Source organism: Cygnus atratus, chromosome 3 (genome assembly GCF_013377495.2).
Source record: "Cygnus atratus isolate AKBS03 ecotype Queensland, Australia chromosome 3, CAtr_DNAZoo_HiC_assembly, whole genome shotgun sequence".
Classification (NCBI taxonomy): Eukaryota; Metazoa; Chordata; class Aves; order Anseriformes; family Anatidae; genus Cygnus; species Cygnus atratus.
The window spans coordinates 119,917,031-119,934,387 of NC_066364.1; the positions used below are offsets into that span (position 1 = coordinate 119,917,031).

Sequence of the window (17,357 nt, forward strand, 5' to 3'; positions counted from 1 at the left end):
GAACAGTAAACAGGTTTTGCCCAGGTGTTGAGCAGTGCATTGAGAAAATACCAGTGTGGCTAAAGCATATCTGCAAACAGAGAAAAATCAGTTTAACTTCTCTAGCTTCTGATGTAGAAATTGAGCATAAAGACATATTTGCGGACTAAAATTTACATTCAAACCATCTTTCACACATCATAAAAGCAGTAAAGGTGGACACTGATAATTGTTTTCCTTCACAATTTTTCTTTGAAGTTTTACTGAGAAGAAAAATAATTTTCTACCCAATACAGAAATAAAGTCTTTAGCATGTTCTTCTGCAAACGTAATGCTCTAGGTAAGGATAATTTAGCTTTTGAACCTAATTATAAGCCTCCTGAAATGTCCTAGAAAGAAAATCTTAACTTAAATACAGGAACTTTTCTCTGATTTGAAGAGACTGTGAAGAATTGAAACATGAGGAAGGATTAAATTTGAAATGCTTGTCTCAAATATGGTCTGTGTCATGGGGTGATTATGAGAGCAAAGCTGTGGCTGGTGGTCTAGTCTTACAAGTACAGTGCAACCTCTTAAAAATAGTAAGAAAACTTTCTTTAAAAGTTCAGCAAAAAGTCTTTAATCTTTTTTTCCCCCAAAGGCTTATCTGTACATGCTATTTAATTATTTAGAATAGTGAATGGTAACAATCTAGTTACTATAGGTTTATCTTTGTTACTGTGCTGAGTGCAACCACTTCTTGCATTTGACATCACTGTTTCTCAACCAGGCCAGTGTAGTTGAAAAATCCTGTATGTGCTAGAGCAGCCTAACAGGTGTAAGCTACCTGCTGTCAGGTACTGCTTCAAGCTCCTTTGGGTGAAAGGCGACAGTAATTTGTGTCATTTCATTATTGTTATGGCTACAGAATTCTGAGTAATACTGTTTTAGGAGATACCTCATTTGGGATGGTGTAAAACTTCATCTTAAGTTGATTAACAATTTGGATGTCTTGCTTTATCCAAAGTCTTGTTTCACAAGCAAACAGTTATTTTACACTTAGACATGAAGAGATGTGGGTGTTTGGTTTTTTTAATAGGAATTTAAGAGTACAAATGTCACTGAAATACAAAATGCCCTTTTCTTACTAAATGTACCTGCAGAAGAAAGCAGCAGTTTTTATGTGACAACACCACGTGTGGCTCTGGCAAACATCACTTTGATGAGTGGGGAACTGGTGAATTACAAAGTTAAATCCTCTCAAACTCTCCCGTTGTTGTTTTGTTGTTGTTTTTTTTTTCCTCACCTTTTTACTCAAACAGGTAACTTATCTTCATTTTTCAGGATATCTTGAATACTGTCATAAAGCATTGCCCACCTTGGTTTTTCTTCCTGGGCCTACCTGGCTTTACGATGCTGATAGGAGACTTCATTACAGCGGCAGCCCGAGTGCTGAGTGCAGACATGCTGGAGGTGAGTATGGCAATGCCCTGTGCCCGGCCCACGGGAGCCTGCTCGCTAACAAGCTTGGGATGTCTCCACTCTAACAGGTGTGGGCTCGTTAGTGCAAGGTGAAATGGGGCTCTTGGGGCAGATACCATGGCAGCTGATGTGTGAAACTGGGGGATAAGGTGACATACTAGTATTGCAGAGGTGTTTCATGAAAAGGCCAAAGTGTGAGAAATCATATCCTCACCAATGCTGCCATGTGTTTGTGCGCTACAAGCAGGACTTGGGTTTCAGAATCTTGTTAGCATTTTTCACTGAGCTCATTTCACTGATTGAAAGTATGGAACTTGTTTGGTAATGCAGAACGTTTTACTAAGTATCAACACTAACAGAAATGGGATTCTAAACCATTAAATTAATGAAGGAAAATGAAACAGCAAATTGATGGTGGATGCCAAAATAAGGGTAACAATATGACAGTCCTGGAAAAAAAACAGGAAAGCGTTGGAACCGCAGTTTAGGGGAGACCTTTTGGTCTATTCTGGCCACATGTTTTTATTGCTGCTCATGACGTCTGTGCTTCTGAGCAGACGGTGGTGCACGGCGACACAGATCTCTCAGCTTTCAGCAGAAGCAAAACAGCGAGTCTGGTTGCATTGTCCCTCAGCGCATACAGACATTAATTTTCTGGCATCTCTGAAAAAGCTGATCAGCCTGATCTCTGATAAATCTTAAAATGCTAATAAGAAGTGAAAGCTTGACTTTCCATGGAAAGAGTTTTAAAAAAAAACCCGCAAAACACCTTTCTTTTCTCCTATAAGCATAAAACAGTGTGCAGTGTATTTTCAGTGTTACGAAAAAAGCATGAGCAGTGCCAGATCCACACTGATGGAGGAGTTCTGCACCAGAAAAAAGAAAAACACAGCAGCAAAAAGCACAGACAAACAAACGTTTGCTAGTCACTGCTTTAATGCTGATTTTGCAGTAGTTCTAAAGGAAAAGCTACTCGGGACATGTTCCTCAGGACACTTTCTGCATTGTATTGTGAATACAGCACTTTTAGTATTTGCAATAATATACGCTAGCCTCACAGCTTATGTTATTTTCATAACTTGATGAAGAAAATATTTTTGTTTACTTTTCCTTTCATTAGGCTCCCCGTTCAGAAGCTCATACCATCCTTGGTTCTCTTGTTTGCTTTCCAAATATCTACCAAGAAATCCCACTCTTGCGGCCCATTTCAGAAGCTGGTGAGATCATCGCGGGAAGTGCAGATGTAAAGGTAAAGCCACATTTAATTAGTAAGTCTAACATATCTTTATTATTTAATCACTTAATTTTTACTGTACACTTTTTGTTTAAATAATAAATCCCTCCTTCTCATCAAAATCCCACAACTGCACATATTATATGTACTTACCTGATAAGCACTGCTTTGCCTAACGTGCACCATAAAATCAGCAAAGCTTAGATAGTACAAATTACGTTTTATTTTCAAGGAGAGTGGACTGGCTATGATCAAATGCTATGTTTTCCAGCCGGATGCCTGTCACGTCAATTCATTAAATAGTGGAGGTGGTATTATTTAAAGCGCCCATTCATTGCATCTATGTATATTAGGTTGTCCTCTAAAAGATGTGGGGTGTGCATGAGGGGAGACAGTTTCTGCCTTACTGGTATTACAGTAACATGCTAAGTAGATTCCACTCTTACACAGAACCATTAGCTTAACAGGAATGGTCTTTCCCCAGGAGTTAACTTCAGTGAAATACCCTGCAACATTAATTATTTTGCTCAGTGGAAAACTTCGTAATTTAATGACCTTAAAAAATAATACTGAAAAGAAAAATCACACATGCACACCCTCTCACCAAGACCCCAACAAGCGTGACCTAGAGCGTCACTAGCTGGCGAAACCTGCTCGGATGGTTGCCCTTGTACAAACCTCTATTGCTCCTCAATGAACTTGAGACACCATGCTGATCCACTGTGGAAAATTAGGTAAAACTGGGGAGGAATCTCTGAATTCCTTGTGTGATTTTAGAATGTAAAAATGGACAGAATGCCAAACCTTTAACACGCTATGCTTTCATTCTCGATTTCTTTATCACACCCCAGAGTCTCATCAGAGGAGTGTTAAAGCAGGCTAGATTTTAGAAGTCTTTTTTTCTGTATCAAAAAAGGTGTTGAATTTTTTTGGTCAAAATCTAACTTGCTTAAAGTTTGTACACCATAGTTTGTATTATCAAGTGCTGAACACTCATAGTAAACACCTGCCAACTCTGAAAATGGATTGATTTCCACCTTGCTGCCTGTACATGATTTTGGGTTGGTTAGTTTTATCTGCAAGGGTCTGTATACTTGAAGTGTAATCAGTAAGTAATCCTCTTTTGATGAAATAAAATTGTAGTAAGAATAGTAAAAAAAAAAATGTAGTTAAAGTCCTTTAAGAATAGACTGAGATTTAAAGCTCATTTCATTTACAAATATGTCAAAATTAAACAACTTTAAATAAAACGCATGTATGAAAAGGACACTTACTCTGATTTATTTTATCGTTTTAGTGTTACCTCATAAATATTTTATTGAAGAATGCTACAGAGGAGCCAAGTGAAGCTGCAAGGTAAAATATTGAGTAAAGTTAAAAATGGGAAAATTGGAAAATCTTTCTCCCTACATATTTTTCTGTGTTTGTACAGATGATTTGTTACTCCTGCCTTATTTTTTTGACCCTGTTGAGTTGAGTTCCTTACTTTGGCATTGAGATGAGGTCTACTCTGTGCTGTGAAGAGGTAGACCTACTGTGTGAGGGAGAAGAGAGCACATCTTCATTTATTGCTTTTTTTCCTCCCTGTTTGCTTTTTGTTTTTACAGGGCCTGCTTTTATTTTCTTTGATTTCAAGGAATATTCCTGGTTTCCAAAGATGGTATATGCCGTGGTTAAATGCCTAGAAATTACGAAATTCTGCTCTGTTTGAATTTACTTAAAAGTAAATTTGGAAGAAACCACATCTTTGCAGTTCTGGACTAGCTGGTTTATTTCTAACTTTTTTGTTTGACTGATGAAAAGTCATTGACAAGTTCCTTTGAGACTCTTTATTAATAGCTGTCTAGTGTTACCGTACAGTGATAGCTGCTGTCTGGTGGAGGAGTGGTTACCTTCCAAAGTGCAAATTTGGAAAGAATGAAGTGTAGACGAAGACAAGATACTTTTAAAACTTCTGACTTTTTTTTTTCTTTTAAAAAAGATGTGTAGCCATTTGTGGCCTTGGAGTTTGGATATGTGAAGAACTAACGCAGTGTACAAATCACCCCCAAGTGAAGGAAGCAATCAATGTCATAGGTGTGACACTAAAGGTAGTACTGCGGTGGTCTCTGTAACTGATAGACATTTTATTTTTTGAAACAGTTGCTGGTTATATGGAGTACAGTGTGCTGGTTTTTCTTTTCATTGCTTAAAGCACTGACAAGAAGTTGCTTGGGAGTCTTTCCATAGTATTAGTGATATGACATCGGTCATCTTCTAAAAGATACCTTCTGGTTCTGAGCCTTTACATGTAATTAGTAGCTCATTATCTCCAGTGAGCGTGGTTCAGATTCTTATGGCTCCTATGAAGTTGCCAAGGAGTATATGCATAGTTCTTCAGTGGGGGCAAGGTGACATCCTATATAAAAGTGCAAAATATTTGCAAAAATAAGATGTGATTATGCACCTAAAGACCCCTACCACAGTGGACCAAACTAGGATTATGTCAATAATGTTGTCTGCTGTTTCCTAATGCTGACTGTGTGATTTTGTGGCATTAACATTTTTTACTGTTTTTATAGATGTAAAATTATTTAAGAAGTAGAAAAACTAATTGTATTGTATGATAGCTAAATATTTTATTTGGTTTTTAATTACCTTTTTTCTTTTACAGTTTCCTAATAAATTGGTAGCTCAGGTAGCCTGTGATGTTCTTCAACTGCTAGTTTCTTACTGGCAAAAGCTGCAGAAGTACGAATCCTCTCTGTCCAGAAAAATTACTGAAGTATGTCAGTTTCTCTAAAACATTTTTATGGAAACTGTGTGCAAAGTTCTCCTAATTCCTTACTTAACCTCTGGAACCATAGCTTTCTGTTAATGTTTTCTTTCTTCTGCAAGTATTGTTAAGAGACTGGTTTGCTGTAATCCTAGGAGCAGTGTGCATTTCTCATTTGTAGTCATGTATTTTTAAAGTGCTCAGTGAAACTTTGTTTCACTTGGACATTTATTTACAAAAGCAGTTAGATGCTCTTAAGAGAATTTAACCTTTTTCATGCCCTGTTCAAGTGAAGTTAGTTCTCTGTCTTTGTAATGAAAGAAGTTAAATGTCTTTCTGGAATTCTGTTTCTTTTAACATAGATCCTCGTGGCCACTATTGCATTTCTTCTGCCAAGCGCTGAGTACTCCTCTGTGGAAGCAGATAAAAAGGTTTGTTGCTGAAGTGAGCAGTGTCTTTCTTTGTGCTGTTTGAACCAGTCATTAAAAGAAGTGGCTTTGAACCAAAAGCTTATTTTAAACTTCTAAAAATGTACCTCTAAGTTTGTGTGAATTTGATAGATAATACCTAAATACTGTGTTACATGTTTCTGTTTAGTTTATAGTTTCACTGCTACTTTGCTTGTTGGATTGGTGCATGGCATTACCCATGAAAATGCTTCTGGAGCCAGTGTCTGCTGGTGTCCTTGAAGATCAACATGCATCCAAAGCTCCTTTACTGGACTATATTTATAGAGTGAGTATGAGGAACGCACATGATTTATTGTATCTAGATGTTTAAAGATGCCTTTTACAGATCCTGGTAGTCACAGAAGCATTTTTTATCAAGCTGTAGAGAAACATGAAGTGTGAGCAGAGTCATACAGAGGACACGTGAAGAATTTAAAATATTGAGAGGATAAGATCAATGTGAAGGATCTTGAAAAGGAAGAAAAGCAGTTTGTTTGAGGTAGACGTGCAACATAGAGGGTGGTTAAAAGAGAAACAACAAGCCAGGGAAAATAATCTCAGCAGAAATATTTGAATTATTTGGAGTGGTGTGTTAAAATACAAAATAAGTCCTTAAGTGAGCTGTTAAAGTACAGAATAAGTCATGAAAAAGAGAGTTATTTTAAAAACACTGAATTTAGACAGATTTTTTTGTAGCAGGGGCTGGTTTTCATAATGTAAAATCATGGTGGGTCACTCCTTGCTGTTTAAGTGGGTACTTTGCCGTATACTTCATTGCTCCTTCAGTGTTGTGCTTGTCTACTCGCAGGTTTTGCATTGCTGTGTGAATGGCTCCAGTACGTATACTCAGCAAAGCCATTACGTGCTGAGTCTTGCGGATCTCTCATCTAGTGACTATGACCCTTTCTTGCCACTGGGAAGTGTCACAAGCTCTGAGCCAGCACAGTGCCACTCTGTCACAGATTTGGGCAACCTGCTCACTGTTGCTGAGGGTAAGAGAATTTAGAGTGATGAGGACCAGCATGTCTACATGCAGCAGCTAGGAAACAAAAGTTTCCAGGTTACATCTCTCCCTTGCAAATGTGCTTATCCTTACTGCACGCAGCAATTACTCCTTGAAGTTTTTAATTTATTTATTTATTTTATGAATTGCTGTTGCCTCTGTAAGAGATTTTTTTGCTGACAATGCTCTTTAGCACTGTCACAGGAGAAAGAAAATGACATTGTGGTGCCATACAGTGTAAAAGTTCCACAGGTATCGGATAGACTGAGAATCTGTTTTTGCCTTTGGTATGACTTAAAATTTGGTATTGAGAATTTCAATAACTAAGATCAAGCTTCTTTCAGAAGCATACAGCTGCCTTTTTGAATATTTCGGTAGAAATGACTCCATTGTGACAGATGATTTGCCTATTCTGAGTGATTTTGGAAGGACATGTGTGATTTGAACCAAATTATGAATCTGCATAAATATGCTGTTCCTGCTGATTCACAATGCTACCTGTGTCAAAAGTGAAAAGATTATTTGGATCTAGCTGCATCATGTTACAGACTTCATAAAATCACCTTAAGTATGCATCCAAGCATATGAAGTAATTTAAATTTGAGTGTTCTATCTTAGAGACCACTTATTTCAAACACTTGTTAAAATCTTTCAAAACAATGGATTACATATATTATAAATAACATATTAATATGCATTAATATATTTTTGCAGAAGAGTCAAAGTAAAGATGCAATATTAAGTAGTGTGAGCTATTGTTGGGTTTGCAGTGATGCTTTAAAATAGTATTTTCAGGTATTTCAGGTTTTGTTACTGTACTATTTTTGTACTGTACTACTGTACTACAGCTTGTTTTCCTGTTTTTTTGTATACGTGTTTTCAGTTTTAAAAAAAAAGAACTAAAAACCTATTTTACACAGATTTCTTGCTGATTAGGGACATATTGTGAACAGCAGAAAGATAAAGTTATGTGGTCAGGTACATTTGCCATTTTAGGTAGAACAAGGTGTTTCTCATCTCGGGTGTGTTAGTGCTCTACAAATGCTTTGGTTTAATTGTTTCTGAAAAAAAAAGATTAATTCAAACTGGAGCAGGCACAAAGATTTACTACTAGGGAATTCAGGTAAAGAATAAGGAGACTTTTTAAGAGGCGGGGCTGAAGAATTTTGGCTTTTGAGGTCTAGCAAAATGAAGGCTGAAAAGGGATATACATGCTATCTGAAAGTGTATTTGAAAGTATTAATGCCAAGGAAAGAGGAAAACTATAAGCTAAATAAAAGTTGGTTTAAGCTGAATATGAACAAAATTAGACTGGCAATGAGAAAGTTCTGGATATAAGAGAGAGAATTCTGGAATAACATTCCAGTAGGAGAACTGGAGGCACAGCATAACTCTAGAGCACCACTGGTTCATGGGATAACTGTGATGTATTTGCCTGCGATGTGGGAGGGGCTTGTGGATCCAGAAAATCTCCTCTCATCTGATGCAATGAACTTTTCCATGATGCTGTTCTCAAATGACTGCTAAAGATGGAGAAGCACTGTTTTTCAGTTGCATCTCTGGTTTGACTTTGCATAGAATTGCAAAGAACATGCAAAGAAATTGCATAGAACACGTGGTGCATAGAATTTCTTGTGCAGTGGTTGTAAATGATTTACTGAAAATGAATGATTTGGAGGACAACTAAGGCAAGCTTCAAAAGGTTTCCGAAAATTGCAGATGCTCTTTATAATTACCTCTTCCTACTCTTACTGATCTGTAATCTCTTTACTGATTGTTTTAGAAAAAAGAAGAAGGAACTTAGAATTAATACCTTTAACGGCACGGATGGTTATGACTCATCTGGTGAACCACTTGAGCCACTACCCACTCAGCGGAGGTCCTGCCATCCTCCACAGTCTCCTTAGTGAGAATCACGACAACTCCTATGTGGAGTCCTCTGAGCTGTCATCAGAAGTTTTCCGGAGCCCCAACTTGCAGCTCTTTGTGTTTAATGACAGTACTCTTATATCATACCTCCAGATCCCTGCAGAAAAGAAGAAGGACACTGAGCCAGCAGTAGCCCCCTCAGATGTGAGGGTAATTGTCAGAGATATCTCTGGGAAGTACTCTTGGGATGGCAGAATATTATATGGACCTTTGGAGGGCTGCCTTCCACGGCAGAGTACTCCGAGCTCATTTGTGATTTCAGGCAACCCTGAGCACCAGTTCAGTTCCCAGAAAGACATTTCTCAGGTGGAAGAAGGAGAAGATGCTCTTGACAAGTTGCTGGAGAAGATCGGTAACACTAGTCCTGAATGCCTTTTACATCCCCAGCGGAAGCTGAATGAGCCATCGCCACCACCCTTTGGTATGAGCTATGAACAAGAGAATGCAATCACCGAAGCCCTGATGAGGCAGAGTGCCCAGGAAAAAGACTATATTTTTAAATGCAGCTCAGGCTTCAGTATGAAGGTGGCCCATCAAGAAGAACCACGTCCTGCTGAACCTCAAGCATCCTTTTATTTCTGTCGGCTGTTGCTAAATGATTTGGGAATGAACTCCTGGGATAGAAGGTAGGAACAGAGGGTTCAGAACATGTTTACAGTACTCTTGCTGCTTCTGACCTTGAAAAGAAATCAAGATCCACCCACTGTCCCTTCCCTGCTCTAGCACTGCTCTTTTGACTTACAGTCATCCAAACAAGTCTCATCAGTCTGAAATTATCTGAGTTGCTTATGGGTCTGATTGTAGTCGTTTGAATCATGCTAGTTGGATTACTTCTCTTAGGATTTTGAATGAAAAAATACTGTGTCTATCTGTGTTGCATTTTTCTTCCTCTTTTTTTTTAAATATATTTGTAGGAAAAGCTTTCATCTTCTTAAGAAAAATTCAAAATTACTGAGAGAACTGAAAAATCTGGATTCTCGCCAGTGGTAGGTAATGTTTACTAAACACACTGTGGATAAACTCAGTTTCTAAAGAATAAATGCCTCATCAAAAAAAAAATGCATGTGCTAGCAATACAAATATTTGTATAAGAAATGGATTGTTTGTTTCTAAAGAGTTCCATAGACTGAATGGAGAAGCTATTTTCAATGGCACTATATACATAGAATTCAAAATAGCAAACAATAAGACACAACAGCCCATTTCCTGATTTCTTTACTTGAGAGGGGAGGGAAGAAGTTCCAAAATTTGTTGATAACCTTGCATTGATTCACTCAAAAGACTTTTCTTCAGAATGATCCCTCTGTCAAGAGCGGTACTCAAGGGATAATCTCCATTCTTTTTTTTTTTTTTTTTTTTTTTTTACAGCCAGGTAGTGTCAGGATAGATTTCTGAATATTATGTTTTTATGTTTTATTTTCATTCCTTGGCACATAGCTATTTGAAAAGTGTTTGCAGTATTGTAGAGTTCTGATTTTCTTTCATCCCAACAATTTTCATACCCAATCCACTCGTTTTCTAAGGAGCCAACTGTAACTATCAGTCATGTAAAATTCAGCCTGGGAGCTGAAAGTCTATATATGCTTTTTTCTTTCTCATATATCATCACCCCATAATTAAAATTCTGTTGATCAAATTATGTTCTCATTAACTCCTGTCACCTGTGCAATCTTACCGTCTTCAGCAAGGTTGCACAGATGTGTGTGATAAAGCCTGTAAATGGAACTTGGTCATCAGTTCTTTTACTGATGAACAGAAAGAATATACCCTGCTCTGCACTCCAAACTGCACTATCTCTGCCATGTGGGGAAAAAAAATGGTGAACACATATATTTCTAGTTTAAGTGATGTCTTTGTGTGCATAAAAGAAACAGACATGTAGAGTAAAAGGAGGTCATCTGTCCATAGCTTTCAGAGGGCAGGTGATCTAAAGAATCATTTGAGCTAAAACCTCTTTTAATTTTCGTTTCTTGTTATATCTAATTACAGCCGTGAAACTCACAAGATTGCAGTGTTTTACATTGCAGAAGGACAGGAGGACAAATGCTCAATACTGTCCAATGCAAGGGGAAGCCAGGCATATGAAGATTTTGTTGCTGGACTGGGTTGGGAGGTAATAATCACAAATTTAGGCAAACTAACATATTTGATTTGAAAACCTACAAAAATCAGTGTAAGCCAGTTAAAATAGGTAAATGGAAAATAAACTGCTTATGTAACTGCCTATTTTTAAATTCTCAAAAAAGAAAGATAAATTTTAATGTATGGCAATGCTTAGCAGTACTTAGAAGATCACTTAATTTAACAGAATTCTATAAATCCACGTGCTACTTCTGGTTGAACAGGAACAGTGGAATGTTGTATAAGATGTTTTAGAAGGTTTATTCTTTATAAACTAGGTTCATTAACATATGCATCATCAGAGTGCACTGTTTAGAATTTCAGAGTTATATGATGGGTAATATAAGTACTCTTTCCTTCTAACGTGAAAAAAGCTTTAATCTAAAAACATCTAAAGTATTATTAGTTAATATTAAAATATTATTAATCATTATTAAAGTAGTTTCTGTGGAAACTGTGTGTTTGAATTGGCAGGTTACAAAACAATTAAAGTGTTCGTGTTGTTCCTACAAGCTAGGATGTATTGTAGGTTATTTTAGATTTGTGTTAGCTAGCAGAAACAGGAAAGCAGGAATGTAATACAACAAGAATGTTGTATTACAGAACACAAAGATGATGCTTTTGAGGCTAATATGTGACACAGCCATGCAAAGCTGGGATAAAGTGTCTCTCCGTTTTCCCTGCTATAGCAGACGCTGCTATGAAGGTGGATGTGAAACCTCAGGCCAGTTGTGTCCCTGGACTGTATCATTTTAAACAAGTCAAGTTTCCCATATTCCTTAAGTTCCCATGTCTTTATACTCTCAAAACCTTTACTTACTTTATATCCCTCTCTGTATTTTCTATGCCTTTTGGTCAGTTTTTTTCTACCCATTCCTAGCTCAGCCAAGAGAACAAGAATGCTTAGGGTGGTTTTCATTGAGCGTCATCAGGCTGCAGTATTGGTCAGACTGTCCCCTGGCAAAGGTCCTGAGATCTCTTGCCAGAGTGGCTAAAGAAAGAATTCTTTCTGTGCTTTCCACCAGTGAAAGCTGTTGGGTATCTCTAAGGAAGAAACTAAGTCAAGTCTTAAAAATGTCCAGCCTAGAAAGCCATCAGACCACTCATTCATTCATTGTACAGTCATGCATGGGATGAAGTACTTAATTTTTTTTTTTTAAATATCTGTCACCTCTTAGGCCTGGAGCAAATGCTATTTTCAGGTCTGCCTTAGACGATCTGTACGCACGTATCCAAGGAAGAGCGTACAGCACTTTGTTCTTCTAACTCACTTGTTTGCTGTCACTAGCTTGGCATGCACAAAGTACAGTCCCTTCTAATATAATTTTAGAATTTATTATCACTATTGTTGCACATCCTTCCTGTTTCTGATGGATAAGTGGTGCTGCAATGGACATTACTGCTTTCTGCATCGTTAAAAGCTGTAGCTTAATTTTTACCTTAATTTTAGCTCTTTTGAGCTCTTCACATGGTCAGACCACTTACCCAAACAAAGGACTGCTGTACAGAAGGCAAAAACATTTGGTGTTAGTTTGCATTGGTGAAACGGTGTGTCAGTAACCTAAGTGGCATGAACATTTATGGTTTTCTGAAAATACACAGTAGCTGTGTTTCACATCTACGGATGTAAGTGAAACAGGGTCTACAGGGAGAGGTAGCATCCTCAGTTAGAATGATGCAGTTGGGAAAACACAGGAGTTTTCGGACACAGGCTTGTCTTCAGAGGGGCATTTTTCCTGAACAATCTTTTTGAATAATTTCTTCTAAAATAATTCTTTTTGTAAAAAAATTGAATTTCTTCTGAAGTTTTCCTTACTGCTTATATTTTCTTAGCACTTTATTTCTCACTGTGTATGCTTTGTGTGGGCTTGCTAAGCCATGTATAACCCTTAGAGCAGCTGTGCATGACAGTACTTTTGTTTCCTTGCTGCAGGTTGCTGATAGAAAGGTAGAATAGCCTTGCAGATAATCACACAGTACCTAGTTAAGAGTTGTTTACTTTCAGTAAATGTCAAATGCAGGAATGGGAAACCAACGGATCTAGCGCTAAGATCACGAGCCTGTATGGAAAGATTTCTCTTTCTCTGGGATGGTAACAAACTTTCCAGGTCTTGATTTATCAATAAGTAGGGTTATTTGTCAGTCTTTAAGAAAGACTGGTTCTTCTAATTATGACTTTCAATCACTTAGGTTGATCTCTCAACACATGGTGGATTTATGGGCGGCCTGCAGCGCAATGGCAGCACTGGGCAAACAGCACCCTATTATGCTACCTCTACCGTGGAAATAATTTTTCATGTGTCTACAAGAATGCCGTCAGATTCAGATGATTCACTGACCAAAAAGGTAAATAATTTCCTGTGTATTTCAAAACATTTGATGTAGTCTTGTGCTTAAATTAAAGTTTACACTGAAAACAGACCATACTAACTGGTCCTAGCAGGCCATCTTTTCTGTGCCACATGGTGCTCTGCAGCCAGATTATCTGAATTAAATGGCATCTAAATTCTGGATTCTGCAACACAATTAACATTTCCATGGTAGCCTCAAATACCACCATTAGTAATAATATTAGCAATAATTTCATTTGTGTGTTGTCTGCCTGCCAAAACTGCTGTAGTATGGTAGAACAAAACAACCAAATGCAGCATAATAAAACCTTACAGATGAATCGTCCAGTGTGTAACAGAAAAGAAAAGAAGTGAAAGAGAAGTGACAAGCATAGTACCAAAAGCAGCCAGCTGATATTTAAAACCATTATCCAGTCATTCACAATTGTGACAAGCAGACTCTGCTTCAAAGATGGCCAGAACCCAGCCCAAAATTTTGTTGGTATCACTACTTAAACATTTGTCTTTACTAACAAGAAGTGATTTGAGATTATGGTGCTTGCCAACTGCTGCTTAGTCAAAGAAGATTTTAGGTGCATACCAAATCTTTGCCTTTTTAATAAGGATTGGCAACTTGTCCTACGAGGTTGTTAATGTGTATTAATAATGCTACCACAGCCATCCAGTCTACCATATGATACTATTGTGCTCTGAAAATTATCTGTAAATGTCACTAGATGATTTTATTTGTTCTCCAGTTAGTTTCAAAATAGCATGTGCTTTTCCTAGAAATCAAAAGGTGGAATTTCTGATTACCACTTCTAAACACTTGCCCAGCATTTAATAGTAAAGCTGGATCCTCTCTTTTTTTTTTCTAATGCCTCTCATTTAAAAAAAAAATCAACAAAATTACATGTTTGTCTTCAAATATGCAACTCATTATCTTCTTATTAGGGGATTTACATAGTTATGGGGAAAAAAAAGAGTCATCGGAGTACTTTAGGGTAGAGTGGTAGTGCTGTGATGTATTGAGAAGCTGTATAGTCTCTGTCACTGAACCAAGGTAGGTCTATCTGTATTTTACTGTTCCTCGCTAGTGTTTATCCAGCTGCTAGTTAAAAACCTCCCGTGATGAATGCTTTATAGATTCCCTCAGCAACATACTCCAATGCCTTACTTTTTGTGCCATGAGAAAATCACAGAATTGAAGGGGTTGGAAGGGACCTCGAAAGATAGACACAGACACAGGCACAGATTTCTAGGTTGGAAGAGACCTCAAGATCATCGAGTCCAACCTCCGACCTAACACTAAGTACTCCACTAAACCATATCGCTAAGCTCTACATCTAAACGTCTTTTAAAGACCTCCAGGGATGGTGACTCCACCACCTCCCTGGGCAGCCCGTTCCAGTGCTTAATAACCCTTTCGGTAAAGAAGTACTTCCTAACATCCAACCTAAAACTCCCCTGTGGCAACTTTCGCCCATTCCCCCTCGTCCTGTCACCAGGCACGTGGGAGAACAGACCAACCCCCACCTCACTACAGCCTCCTTTAAGGTAACTGTAGAGAGCGATAAGGTCTCCCCTGAGCCTTCTCTTCTCCAGGCTGAACAAGCCCAGCTCCCTCAGCCGCTCCTCGCAAGACTTGTTCTCCAGACCCCTCACCAGCTTGGTCGCCCTTCTCTGGACTCGCTCAAGCACGTCCATGTCCTTCCTGTAGCGAGGGGCCCAAAACTGAACACAGTACTCAAGGTGCGGCCTCACCAGAGCCGAGTACAGGGGCACAATCACTTCCCTAGACCTGCTGGCCACACTGCTTCTTATACAGGCCAGGATGCTGTTGGCCTTCTTGGCCACCTGAGCACACTGCTGGCTCATATTCAGCCGACTATCAACCAATACTCCCAGGTCCTTCTCGGCCAGGCAGCTTTCCAGCCACTCATCTCCCAGCCTGTAGCTCTGCTTGGGGTTGTTGCGCCCCAGGTGCAGGACCCGGCACTTGGCCTTGTTGAACTTCATACAGTTGACCTCAGCCCATCGCTCCAGCCTATCCAGATCCTCCTGCAGAGCCTTCCTGCCCTCGAGCAGATCGACACACGCACTTAGCTTGGTGTCATCTGCAAACTTACTGAGGGTGCACTGGACGCCCTCATCCAGATCATTGATAAAGATATTAAAGAGGACCGGCCCCAGTACCGAGCCCTGGGGGACACCACTAGTGACCAGCCTCCAACCGGATTTGACTCCATTCACCACAACTCTCTGGGCCCGGCTATCCAGCCAGTAATCATCGGGTCCAACCCCCCTGCCAAAGCAGGTTCCTTAGAGCAGGCTGTCCAGGTAGGCATCCAGATGGGCCTTGAATATCTCCAGAGAAGGAGACTCCACAACCTCCCTGGGCAGCCTGTTCCAGTGTTCCGTCATCCTCACTGTGAAGAAGTTCTTTCGCGTGTTGGTGCGGAACTTCCTGTGCTCTATCTTGTGGCCATTACCCCTTGTCCTATCTCCACAAACCACTGAAAAGAGGTTAGCCAAATCCCTCTGTCTCCCACACCTCAGGTATTTATACACATTGATGAGATCCCCTCTAAGTCGTCTTTTCTCCAGGCTGAACAGACCCAGGTCTCTCAGCCTTTCTTCATAGGGAAGATGCTCCAGGCCCCGTATCATCTTTGTGGCCCTCCACTGGACTCTTTCCAGGAGATCACTGTATTTTTTGTACCAGGGAGCCCAGAACTGGACACAGTACTCCAGGTGAGACCTGACCAGGGTAGAGTAGAGGGGGAGGATCACCTCCCTTGACCTGCTGGCCACTCTGCCTTTAATGCCCGCCAGGATCCCATTGGCTCTCTTGACCACCAGGGCACACTGCTGGCTCATGGTCAACCTGTCGTCTGCCAGGACCCCCAGGTCCTTCTCCTCAGAGCTCCTCTCCAGCAGGTCATCCCCCAGCCTGTACTGATAAGTCCAGTTGTTCCTTCCCAGGTGCAGGACTCTACACTTGCTCTTATTAAACCTCATTTGGTTTCTTCCTGCCCATCTCTACAGCTGGTCCAGGTCTCGCTGAATGGCAGCACAGCCTTCTGGCATGTCAGCCACTCCTCCCAGCTTTGTGTCATCGGCGTACTTGCTGAGGGCAGACACTATTCCCTTATCAAGGTCGTCGATGAAGATGTTGAACAAGACCCGACCCAGCACCGAAATATTTCAGTTTAGGCCCATTTATTCTTACCCTATATCAGGTGGCTACAAACAGATCATTTTGCAGCAGATCTATTCATGTTTGAGAACTGCTACCATGCTTTTCACAGTCTTACTTTTCCTGGACAAATTGTAGTCATTTAGTCTAATCTTCCCTTTTAAGTTATAGTTCCTGGATGTTATGGAATCATAGCAAAGGCAGTGAAATATCTCATCTAGCTGATAAGTAATAAATTAGCTGGGAAAGGAGAGAGCACAGTCTGACAGAGCCCACCATGCAGGGAAAAATGGGCTTTACATGCAAACAGTCTATTTTACTAATTCCCCTAATTTCCACACGTATTAGTAATTAACACAGCCATGAAGAGAGTCTGGTTATTCTATTTAATTGTCTTCCCTAAATTTACTCTGGGAGAATTTCTTCTTCATGAGAAACAAAAAGCAAAAGCATTTAGTAGTTGCCAGTCTCTGGGTCGGGAAGTGTTAGGAAACAAGGCCAGCTTCAGTACATATTATCCACAGAAAACACCTCATAGTAATTGCTTTAAGACTTTAAAAAAATCTTAAATCTACTATAGGAATGGCAACCCTGCAGGGATCAAACTGTGTATTCCTGTAAGGCAAGACAAAGTTCTGAGCAACCTAATGGAGCTTGAGAGCTGGTCCTGCTGTAAACAGGGGGTTGCACAATCTTCTGTGATGCCGTGTTTCTGCACAAAAAAGCTTTGTTTGATTTGCCATAGCTGTTTGGTAATGTGTTGGTTTAGCATGTATTTCTGTACAAATTAGCACAGACTTCTTAACAAACTTCATGTAAATGCAGCTAACAGTGGAGGGCAAGATACATGTCAGAAGCACCATAAAATTCTGGAAGATAGATAATTCTCTAATTCTT

The 17,357-nt window shown here is 39.4% G+C and overlaps 1 protein-coding gene across 1 annotated transcript in view; it reads left to right on the forward strand.

Annotated features, from left to right (window-relative positions):
• Positions 1-17,357, forward strand: part of RALGAPA2 (Ral GTPase activating protein catalytic subunit alpha 2) — a 136,683-nt gene that overhangs the window by 62,107 nt on the left and 57,219 nt on the right. The window contains exons 24-35 of the mRNA XM_035565481.2: positions 1,303-1,431; positions 2,561-2,689; positions 3,972-4,030; positions 4,656-4,764; positions 5,328-5,438; positions 5,792-5,860; positions 6,027-6,164; positions 6,687-6,870; positions 8,665-9,436; positions 9,725-9,796; positions 10,800-10,923; positions 13,122-13,277. Of these exons, the coding sequence (XP_035421374.1) occupies positions 1,303-1,431; positions 2,561-2,689; positions 3,972-4,030; positions 4,656-4,764; positions 5,328-5,438; positions 5,792-5,860; positions 6,027-6,164; positions 6,687-6,870; positions 8,665-9,436; positions 9,725-9,796; positions 10,800-10,923; positions 13,122-13,277 (2,052 nt within the window). The remainder of the gene's footprint in view (positions 1-1,302; positions 1,432-2,560; positions 2,690-3,971; positions 4,031-4,655; positions 4,765-5,327; positions 5,439-5,791; positions 5,861-6,026; positions 6,165-6,686; positions 6,871-8,664; positions 9,437-9,724; positions 9,797-10,799; positions 10,924-13,121; positions 13,278-17,357) is intronic.